Below are 12,048 nucleotides of genomic sequence, written 5' to 3' on the forward strand. Positions count from 1 at the left end.
ACTGTTATAGTTATGTAAGTTTAAAGTGGCATAAGGGGTTAAATATAGTATTTAGTTGGGGTTTTAGGATTTATTTCATTTGAATGACAGAATTTCTCTCATATGTGCTCAGAAAAATTGATTGTGTGTCACATTAAAAGTAAAAATATTCAATTTTGTGATTTTATATGAAAAAGTCAGAAAATACATTTTCACCTCTAAATCGGTATTGTTTTTTGCTTAAACTGTCTGTCAGTGTCGTTTTCTAATAGATAAAATTTAAATCTTGAGAGCTCATTGCAATCAATCGTGAAAATGAAATAAAACTTTATTTTCAAGAGATTGGTTAGTATACACATAAATCAGTCGATATCAAAAGTTTCTATTTGCATTACAGAACAAGTCGCAATATTTTTTTAATCTCAGATATATAAGGCATTATTATTTGTAGTCAACTATGTAACTTACTTCAGGAACATAGTTTTTTAGGCGGCTAAACTTAAAACTTCTCTATCGTAAAGTTGCTCATTTCACAACATTATTTTCAAAAAATCATATCTCTGTAACTACGCAACCTAGAAGGTTGATCTTTTGTGTTATCGATAGCTTATTTATTGTAGATTACTGGGGTATGCATAACTCCATACCCGCCATAAGGTACCTTTGACCGTGGGACGTCACATATTTCATTGTTCTAATAAATTTGTTCTGAATTTTTTCAATTGTGTGGATGTGAACATTGAAATGAGGATTCCAGACTGTAGTCGCGTATTCTAAGTTTGACCTAACAAATGCGTTAAATAGAAGTTGCAGAGTCTTAGGGTTTGTAAAATCCTTGCTTTGGCGGAAAATGAATCCCATCATTCTGTATGCTTTCGCTGAAATTTTGTCAATATGTGAAATAAATTGTAGTTCACTATCGAAATTTAAACCCAGATCCTTCACTTCAGATACAACTCTTAACGTTTTGTTGTTTAAAGAATAATTATACTGTATTTTATTGCGTTTTCTTGTAAATGATATAGCACAGCACTTTTCTACATTCAGGTACAGCTCATTCATAGAACAATATAACGTCAGTCTATCAAGATCAGCTTGAAGTTTCATGCAATCATCGCTATTTTTTATAATACTATAAATTTTAGTATCGTCGGCATATAATAATAAATCAGAAAATTTGAAACAATCAACAACGTCATTAATGTAAATATTGAATAATAATGGACCCAAATGGGATCCCTGAGGTACGCCTGAAGATACGGGAACAAAGCTAGAAGTGTACCCCTTTATAGCAACTGCTTGCGTTCTGTCACGCAGGTAGGAGGTAAGCCATCTCAAAAGATTACCGTGAATTCCAAAAGTTTGTAATTTTTGAATAAGCAAAGAATGAGAAATTTTATCGAATGCTTTGGAGTAGTCGGTATAAATAACATCTACCTGATAGCCCTTATCCATTGCATTCGTCGCAAAATCAATCAACTGACATAAATTGGACTCAGTGGAACGTCTATTGATAAACCCATGTTGCTGATTTACCAATTTCGGTCGAACTGCGTAAAAAAGTGAATCGTAGATAATTTTTTCGAACAGTTTAGGGATAACCGACAACTTAGAGATACCCCGATAGTTTTTTATGTCATGTTTATTGCCACTTTTATGGATTGGAACTACGATGGATCTCTTCCAACAACATGGCAATGTCCCGGTCCTTAAAGAAAGATTGAATAGTAGGCATATGGGAAAAGCTAACCTTGCCCGACAGTTCTTTAAAAATATTGGATGTATTCCATCTGGTCCACAGCCTTTAGAAGTCACCAATCCCTTAAGGTAGCTTTCAACTAGAGAGGTAGTGATATTAACATTATTTATTAGGCAATTAGGAGACACAGTGTTATTTAATGCAATTGAAGTAGATTGGCAAGGTGCTTGAGAGTTAACATTATTGACGAAAACTGACTGAAAATAGGTATTAAATAAATCAGCGACTTCTTTGCCGCTATTACCAACACTATTGTCCAAGAAAAGTGTGTTGGGTATCCCGTTAACGCTCATCTTAGACTTTAAAAATGACCAAAAAGATTTTGAGTTATAACGAATGTTGTTTTCAGATCGTGAGATGAATAATTTGTAGCATGAATTTTCCATGGATTTAATCTTTGCCCTTAATTTTGAAAATGCTATGTAATCCGCGAGTCGTCCATAAATTTTCCATTTTTTATGGGTCTTTATTTTATTCTTAATCAATTTTATTAATGGTCGGGAGTACCATACGGGAAATTTATCTTGGCTAGAATTTATTATTTTAGTAGGGATCAGATCATCTATAATTCGGTTTAGAATATCATAGAAAGTATCCACAGCTATTTCTATGCTGTCTTCTGGAAGACAACGTTCCCAGTCCACTTTATCCAATTCTGCGTTTACAATGTCGTAGTCAGCTGCATAGAAACGCCGTACTATACGACGCGCTGGTTTTAAGTAATTATCACTCGACCCTATACAAGTCTTTACACAAAAGACCGGGTGATGATAGTCTATAGGAACCAAGGCTTCAACGTTTGATACACTACAGTCAATATTTGATAAAACTAAATCTAATTGTCTACCATTCTGATTGGGAATATCGTTGAATTGATACCAGTCGGTAAAACACATAAACGCAGACAACTGAGTCGTTAAAATATCGTAATTTGGGATTTCCAACTTGAACTTTTTTTGGCTAGGTACATTAGGTATCCAGGAGGCTCCCGGGATGTTAAAATCACCTAACACTACGAAATAATCGTTAGGAAAATCAGTGTAAATGTTAGATAAAAATTCAAAAAATGATGATTGGGACTCTATCTGGAACTTACTTTGTGGAAAATAACAAGTTAACAATCTTATTTTCTTACCAGTAGGTCCTTGAGAGATAGGTACATCAATCCAGGTGACGTCAGCGTCAAGTAAATCGACGAATGGGTGAAGATCGCGTACTTCAGCTCTGAACTTACGATGCACGGCTATAAGCGTACCTCCTCCCCGCGTCATGCCTACTCGCTCATAATCACGGTCAGTACGGTAAACCGAGTATCGGGAATCGAAAAGTTCAGAATCAAATATTCCAGGCAGGAGCCAGGTTTCCGTAATACAAACAAAGTCGTAATCAAATCTTAATACGTTACGGAGAAATTCAATTGTTTTTGACCTTAAGCCCCGTGCATTTTGATAATATATACTAATATTACCGTCCATTATTTAAAGATAAAATTAATATTTAATTCAATATTTTTGTATTTGGATCTCAGAACAAAAAGCATTTCAATAGCAAGCCAAGCTCCAGCAATAATAAGCAATAATATGCAAGAAATAATGTTCTTAGATAAATCGAAAATAAATATTCCATGAACTAATTTATAGCAAGAAATACAACCAAGATATAATTTGTTTCTGCAAATATTAATATCACTTACACACAATAAAATCAACGATCTTGGCGTATGAGTGACATTTTTGAACATGGCGTTCCAAGGGTGAATAAAATCGAGTTAAATCATCATTTATGTGTTTATATGGACTTAAACATAGACCAAGAATGTAACTTCTTCTTTGGCTTCTTATTTTAAGACATTTTTTGATTTAGGCTATATTTAATTTAATTATAAGTGAAACCAGTGTGATGAATAAAAACAATACGAAATACCGTCGCAATTTTATTTAAAAACAATGTCTTTAGGTTCCCTTAACACAAATGATCGATTTTCCATCGATAATGTCGGAATTAAAAATTGCTTGACGATGTCATTGAGCTCTTCGAGAGCTATTTGTGCATGTAGACGTACCGTGGGGTCTTCGTCGGGGTCTCTGTAGAGTTCCTTCAGGGTCCTGTATATGGGTAGAAGGTTGTCCTTTAGCTCTATGAGAGTGTCCTTACCGAGGCCCTTGAGTAGGCTTGATATGACCATGACGGCTGCTCGGCGACACTCCACTGCTGGATCCGTTTCTATTATGCTCCAAACGCATAGGAGTATCTGCAATAAACAAAAAAAAAACGTTGAATGTCGAGAACCTTTAAAGACATCGTGATTTAGGTACCCCTGGAATCCCAGTAGTCTAAATTTGCCATCCAAAAACGACCTTTAGGTTTTAATTTAAGAATTTGTTGTGATTTCGGACACGACATCAAGTCTGAGTGATTCAAGAGGTTTATCCTGCTTAAAGCATCAAGAACGCTTATGACTGCTATGGTGTACACAGTAAAAGTATCCTTCTGGCCTTCAATTAAGGTTTACATTTACGCACATTTCTGGAAAATACGCAAAAATTCAATAAAAAAGGTACCTACATATGTTCAACGGTGATATGTCTATGAGTTTTGAAATACCGGTAGCGTCTTTTCGGTACATATTGCTGCCTTTTTAAAGCGTCATAAGATGGAAGCAAATGTAAAAAAACATGAAGTGGACTAGTGATTTAATACTCAGTTATAACAACCACCGCAGATTTTCGGAAAACTCAATATCTCTTCTTTAAGAGTCACACAAACCGCCGCCTAAAAGCCGTTGTTCCTATACTATCGAAGTTACAATTTGCATGAACATTTACATATCATATACCTATGTATATCTATGTCTGATACTAGTTTTTGTTGCTAAAAATTATTATACAAAGAAAACAGAGTGAGTAGAAGTTTTGTATGCATTGACATATATATATATCTAGGGACTGGCTTTACGGGCAATAATAATGAGGCATGACAGGGGCCAGTACAGCGGTGTGACACCGCTACAACGCGATTGGTTGATGAGTTCGCATCACGCGCGCTATTGGTCGTATCTAGTTGCGTTAGAATGCAGGATTGGCTAGAATTCGTGAATAAAACGTGCTGAACTAGTACCATTTTTAGTGCCCGTAAGGCCAGTGTTTTAAACGTAACTTCCAGTTTATGGCGGCGGCTAGGTTCGTGTGACTTTTAACACAGAATAATTAATAGTACTACCGTACCGAAAGGAAACTTCCTACAAAACCGGAGTTTGGACAAGTTTGACAGCAGTTCAGGGGCGAATCAAGCTGTCCCTTTCTAATATATGGCACTATCCCTTTCGGCTATTTAGGGTTGTCAAAATTTAAGCCATTATCTTATCTGTGGTCGTACACGCAAAGGGACGTCAGGTTGTGTCAACCCTAATAATTGCTTGGAGCAATGCTGAGCCGAACGGAGCCGAGTTTGCCCGAAGTGCGGAGTTTCGCACCCCTGCTTTTAAACCTATTATCTTAGTGGGACAGTCAGCAACTCAGCAGCAATAGTTTGCTAAGTGGGCGAGGTGTTCAAAATGATCTTGACGCGACTTTATTGTTAAGAGAATAAGCGTCAATGTAATTTTGACCCTCTCGCCCGCTTAGCAACTATTCCTGCTGACTGGACATATCATCAAAGCATACAATAATAATGAATTTGGTTATTAAGTAGTATAATTAGTAATTACCTCATAAATAATAGATCCTACTCTGTAGTGAAGAACTAGAGCAATTTCAGCCAAGTTGGAAAGAGCAGACGCCCGAATGAAAGGGTCTTCATGCCGACACGCACTGAGCATTGTGTTTAGCAGGATCGTTTTGTGCACGACAGCCATTTCACCTGGAAAAATAATAATTACATTCTTCATTCTACTTGTTTCATTCGATTTGTCATGACTCATGATAACTTTTGAGCGTAAGTATCCCTATTGGCTAAGCAGTCATTGTTACTAGAAAGCATGTAAAGTCTAATAAAAAATCCTGCTCCATAATTTGACTGCTGAAATAGATGGCGCTGTACTGTGCCATGTTATGTGGTCACTGGATTGTCAACCAAAGTTACCACATAATGTAAAGAGTGAAAATCAAAGCACGAATTCACTGCAGGCATAAATGAAACTGCAGACATATGATTTGGGTAAACTCATATTTTTAAATATTTTAATTATACTTACCAAGTTTTCTAGTAACTTTCACAATAATATCACCAATTTTCAATTTCAGTTCTGCCAAACTGTTTTGGTCTTTTGAGGTCTGAATGTGTGCAAGCTGGTCTGGAATCTGGATAAACTCCCGGCACAGGACATGCAGGACGTCTTCAGTACACAGGGATCCTAGAGATGCTATGCCATTTATTGCTGCTAAGTAGATGTACGAATCAGAGTCTTTTAATTGATCCTGTAGGCAAACAATACATTATTAGTAAAAAAAATATTTAATAACCCTTTATAACAATAATTTAACATAGTTAATGGCAATATTTGTTTAACACTTACCTGGAAAAGGCAGAATATAAAATGTTTCTTAGAGATGGCTTCTGGATTTTTGGCATCAATCAGTTTAGTGAGCTCTATAATCCCATGAGCCCTGACAGGCAACAATGGGTCAAAAACATCGGCGATTGCCTTAGCACAAGCTGTCTCTGGCTGCTGGGGCTTATTACACTTTATTAAAGATAAAGCCTCTTTACACAAGATATTGTTTAATCCCGAATCATCTTCTGCCATTCTCTTCAGCATAGGAGTAATATTGTTGAACATTTTCTCTATATCTTTATTATCACTGGAGTTTTCCAATATTGTGTTCAACACAACCAAAGCTATAGTAACACATTCATCATCAGAGTTCCCAAAGTTTCTCATAAGAAAGTATTCTATGAAATTAAGCACCCCTGTGGGGGACTCTTTTAAAGTAGAAATCACTTTAGGATATGTGCATATTTCAGAGAGAAGCTGTAGAATGTCTACATATTTTTCATCTATATTGTCTAAAATAATTGGGTCATCTTCAGGAGTGAGCAAAATATTTTTATTTCTTTTTACTTTCCTCTTTTCAGTTAAATCAATAAGAATTTGCAATGAACTTTCAAAAATTGCTTGTACAAAAGTAAGATTTGATGATGCTTTCAACAGAGTAATAAAATACTCAAGGGCATCCTTCGTGGGATATTCAGCCACATCTGATACAAATTTAACAGCAATCCCTGCTTCATATTCTTCAACAGAAATCTTAGTCACTCTTTCTTCATCATTCCCAAATAGCAACTTGATCATTGTACACCTGACATCATTTTGGCATAATGACTCTAATAATTTTATAAGTATTTCCTTTATTTTTGTTTTCATCTCTTCATTTTTGGTACATTGGATGCCAATCATAAAAAGCAAATACAAATTAGGATGCAGTAGAGCTGCAGGCCAGTCTAATTTTGTTGTGTATACACAAGCATGTAGCATGTTGACTGCCCTTTCCACCTCTTGGGCTGACAACGCTATAGTGCCTGGTAAGGATGGTCTCAATGATAACTCATCATAAACTAATGTTTGAAAAATAATTTTGACCAAACCTTGCACTGCTTCTGATTGGGGATATGTCTCATTCAACATAAGGACACAGGCCACTGCTGTTGATAAGTAATGGGTGTTGTTTGACTCCAGTATGTTCTTCAATTGGGAACATATATTACTGAGGTAATCATTGTCAGAGCCAGTTCCGTGTTTAGCAGCAACAATTTTACATATCAAATCAATTTTTTTCCACTCAAATCCAGAATCTATCCCATAGCTTTCAATGAAACATCTTATGAGGCTGAGGAAACCTCCAGGGGCCAACAATCTGCAACTCATTTCCTTAGCTATAACCCTTTTGACAAAAGCTGGAGGCCGTGGATCGGTCACACCTTGTAGTACTAATAGTTCTTTCATAAGTATTGGTTGAAAGCAATTTTCTACCAAATGTTCATATACTTTCAGGTATTTTTTTCTATCTATGTGTAACCTGTTATACAGGTCATGAGTCATTGTAAAATTATCATATGTGCCAGGTTTCTTCAAAGGAGCAAACGATAACTGTATCAAAGCAGCTAAGTAATCAGATAGATGCAAAGTGACTATTATATTCTTTAAAACTGGTACCATGTAGCATCGGGTGAAAAAGTCAGTGCACTCTATAAGCATTTCATACTTTTCTTCATCACTTAGGGTAAGTGGGTGAAGATTGGCTGCCGATGAACATCTCTTGGACAAATTTATACCTAATCCTGGGATTAGGCATCTTGACACACCCAATGAAGTTATCAATTGAAAACATGTGCGTAGAGTTTTTTGGTTTTTAACACTCACTAAAATTGTTTCATCTTTTTTTAATTCTGTTGCAATAGCATCTATTTCTCTGAACAGGTTTTGTAAAAACTGACTGAGTTCCATAAAACTAATCTTCGTATCTGTATCCTTTGGAACAGTTCTCAAATTTAAGGAGACAAATTGACACTGGCCCTCTGAAATAAAGTTTTGAGTTAGGTTAGACATCAACATAATTCTGCAACAGTTCTTTCTCAGTAAGTTACATTACCTGGATTTAAAATCTTCTCCAGATTTTCAAAAAACTTGAGTATTTTTGCCATTATTTTGTTGTATTTACGTAGCTGGTCGCTGGAACGCTAAACTGGAATTCTTCTTAAGTGGTTTAGGTTTGTACTAATAATATTGACAACTGTGAACGAGTCTTCGCAGGGCAATAAAACACAACAGCCCATGCAACAGCCGAAAATCATGGTGAAAACACTGAAATATGAAACCTTATTTAATATTATATATTATATTATTATTAAATATTATATAGGTCCATGGGTGAAAATGAATATTTTATGAATGACATTGACATTGAATTGAAATCATACCTGAAATTTGTTTGACACATTTGACAGCTTAATTAGTGGGACGTTTTAAAAAAATGATGCTATCTCAATCAAAGAATATAATTGTCCTCAATAAAATTTCTCAATGGATGTTATTTTAGTTTTTAGAACACTAGAATATGTTTATATATTCATACAGATCTTGTAGTTTCATGGTACGGGAGAGTCGCATGAGAGTCGTAACCGTATAATTTTCAGGAAATAATTTCTAGTTTTACTTGTTTTGGAACATAGACTCAAACATTGAAGTGCGTTCAAAACACCTCGTTCGTAGGTATTTGATCAATCGAGAGAACTAATTGAGGTCAAATATAAAAATGATTGAAAACACGTTCATTCAAGTTTTAGTAGCTGCTTTATTTTATTTCTTGTTTCTAAGTGAATCGTATTACATTAAGTGTAAAAATGATTCTAAGTCAGTACTCAGTCCTAACAAGATTTGATTATTTTTGAACGTAACAGCTGCTGTCAATTTCTTGTTTGGGTTCGGTTCCGTCAAAGTTAAAAACTGCATTGAAACGGGAAGAGAAGCCGTAACAGACACTTCTATCGCATAAGCTTTAAAATCAGCATTTATTTTTGCATATTCTATAAGTTTTCGATTGAATTAATCCTTCAAATATGTTGATCAAAGTGAAGGTAAGGCCAGATACATGAGTCCGCATTGCTTGTATAATTACGAAGCATTTTTAGCGTCTAACCTTATTTTGTTGTAGACGCTCACAGGCAAGGAGATCGAGATTGATATTGAGCCGACAGATAAGGTGGAGAGGATTAAAGAAAGAGTGGAAGAGAAAGAAGGCATACCTCCTCAGCAACAACGCCTTATATTTTCCGGCAAACAAATGTAAGTAATGTTTGAAATAATGCAGTTCTATATTGCCTATACATTTGTTCTATATACATAGAATGCACCAAGATCAGACCAAGATACTGTCTCAAGTAATATATTCATACTATGCTATCAAATAGATTGTGACAGTAAATTTACCCAGTGTATTTTAACAAAGGTGTGTTGTAGTACATATAGCTTGCCACTTTAGCTGACACTTTGACGCCATATCTGTAACATTAATATATAGAGTCTGTGCAGAAAGAGAAGAGTTGTGGAATGTATGTTTCCCAATACACTCCACAACTCTTCTCTTTCCGAACAGACTCTAGATTCTCTAGAATCAGATAGAGCAAACTGACAGGAGTCCAAACATGTTATTTCTCGGATATTCATGAAAAAATATAAAATAGCATTACATGGAGCTATGTAAGTAAAAGTAAATTGAATTTATGAAGAAATAGTGTAAGTTTATTCCATTATGTGGTAATCTATGAAATCACACCCACAAACATCAGTTTACTTACTGATTCTTTATATGTATGAGTGTCACAGTTTAGCCTGTCCTGTACATTTCAAAGCAGAAGTAGCAATGTGGTTGAGGTCTTTATAAATATTTAACCACTTCTTTATTGTTTCAAGAACAAGGGTGTGTGTAGATCATTGTGAATACGTCATCTTCTTTGCTAGTTCTGCTGCTGACTGTACTAAAATTGTACAAATTTCATACTTTACAATTTCGCGGCGACAACAAGATATCATTTATGAAAATTTCAACTGCCTAGCTATCACGGTTCATGAGATACAGCCATACAGACAAACGGACAGACAGACAGATGGAAAGCGGAGTCTTAGGAATAGGGATTTTACTCTTTGGGTATGGAACCCTAAAAATAAAAAAACTTATAACTTTATTGGTAATTTGATATTTGGCATGAAAGACAAATTAAATTTTACTTGGTGTTGCCAATATACTGACTGTAGACATTAATTCTCCAGTATAATAAGAATTTGTGATTTCAGGAACGATGAAAAAACTGCCCAGGACTACAAAGTGCAAGGCGGCTCTGTTCTCCACTTGGTGTTGGCGCTGCGAGGAGGGGAGTGAAGGCTTGTGATACTTTTCTCATATTTATAACTCTTAATTTTATGTTACATTTCTTGTATAAAGTAAATATGCATTCTTAAAAAAAGATTGTTGAAATTCTACATCCTCCTTAGCTATCACGAGGCATGGCAATTTACCATGAGTGAAATAGTTATTTTTACATCACCTATTCGAAAAAGGGCTTTTTCTTACCCACTAGGAGGGATCAAAGTGGCACTTTTCTTCCCTGCTAGGAGCTTAAGAGGATATAATCAACGGAGATGCCATGTCTATAATTTTCGGTACAAAATAGTCGGTTGTTTTTTGCGGGGGAGGGGCACATTATGGTTTTATGGTTTAAGAATTTATTTCTCCAAAAGAATTATAATTCACTTACAACAGAGAAATACAAACAAACATTATGTACATTATTTACAAAGTGCACGAATAACATAAAATATAATCTAAAACTGAAACAAAGCAGCTTATTTATTTTAAAAGTGGGTATTATACAGTGCGAATCGGCAACTGGTAACAATACAGTGAAATTGTCACCGCGCGAGCGCGGGCGGACCAGGCTGTCGCGCAGTCCAGCGTAACGTAACCTAGACGTTAATAAAGTGAGCGTAATGTATACGTAACGTAAACATAGCCATGTCAGATAAACGTCAGTCCATACACGTGGTTGACCATTGGCCGCCTATTTTCGACAGAGAGGAACGCCTGTTAATGACCACTTCGTTTGGTTATATTCTCTAAGGCTAGGAGGGATCAAAGTTGTACTTTTCTGTTCTAGGACACGATTTTTTCTTATTGCATACTATTTCTTTTTGGCAAATAATACATATTTTGGAACATAACAATTTCCTCATAGTTGATGTGAAAAGCAGTATGTGTCACACGGTATCAAAATTATTTCGTCTTGGGCGTCAACACTTGAATCCCTCATTACGCTCAGGATTCTACTTTAGAATCCATCGCTTCATTCAGGATTCAATGTACGCTCTTGACGGAAATATATCATTTTGATCCCTTGTAACACAAACTACTATTGTTTTACAAGGGGGCAAAGTTGTCGTTTAACCGCTCGTGATATATCGTGATACCCGAGTAAGCGAAAGATTCTAAAATTGAACCACAAGCGTAGCGAGTGGTTCGAGAAGTGGAATCTTGAGCCTTGCGAGGGTTACAAGGCATGAGGGTTAAACAAATTTTGCCACCAAGTGAAACACAAAATTTTTCACCCACCAATGCAAGGAAAATACCAACTGTAAAACATCAAACAAAATGAAATCAAATCAAATCCAAATTAATGTTATTAAATATTTATCATCCAAAATCAACATTCAAAAGTCCATTTTATCAGCCAACATGAGCAAACAACTCAAAATTTGCATAATATTACTTTGCCTCACATGTGGATAAAATGCAACTTTCTTATCAGTTTTTGAAGTGCAA

The 12,048-nt window shown here is 35.5% G+C and overlaps 2 protein-coding genes across 3 annotated transcripts; one reads left to right on the forward strand and one right to left on the reverse strand.

The window, feature by feature from the left end:
- Positions 1-3,658: 3,658 nt before the first annotated feature.
- Positions 3,659-8,468, reverse strand: LOC134790658 (transport and Golgi organization protein 6). Of its 2 annotated transcripts, XM_063761532.1 has the most exons (5): positions 8,326-8,468; positions 6,252-8,251; positions 5,931-6,153; positions 5,445-5,596; positions 3,659-3,989 (listed from the first exon to the last, which is right to left on the reverse strand). In XM_063761532.1, the coding sequence occupies exons 1-5, from the start codon at positions 8,375-8,377 to the stop codon at positions 3,672-3,674; spliced, it is 2,745 nt and encodes a 914-aa protein (XP_063617602.1). In that variant the 5' UTR covers positions 8,378-8,468; the 3' UTR covers positions 3,659-3,671. The 2 variants fall into 2 exon arrangements, with proteins under 2 accessions (XP_063617602.1, XP_063617603.1); XM_063761533.1 differs by lacking the exon at positions 5,445-5,596.
- Positions 8,469-9,157: 689 nt separating this feature from the next.
- Positions 9,158-10,696, forward strand: LOC134791095 (NEDD8). The gene is made up of 3 exons (XM_063762126.1): positions 9,158-9,310; positions 9,388-9,518; positions 10,527-10,696. The coding sequence occupies exons 1-3, from the start codon at positions 9,293-9,295 to the stop codon at positions 10,609-10,611; spliced, it is 234 nt and encodes a 77-aa protein (XP_063618196.1). The 5' UTR covers positions 9,158-9,292; the 3' UTR covers positions 10,612-10,696.
- Positions 10,697-12,048: the final 1,352 nt, after the last annotated feature.

Source organism: Cydia splendana, chromosome 5 (assembly GCF_910591565.1).
Source record: "Cydia splendana chromosome 5, ilCydSple1.2, whole genome shotgun sequence".
Lineage (NCBI taxonomy): Eukaryota > Metazoa > Arthropoda > Insecta > Lepidoptera > Tortricidae > Cydia > Cydia splendana.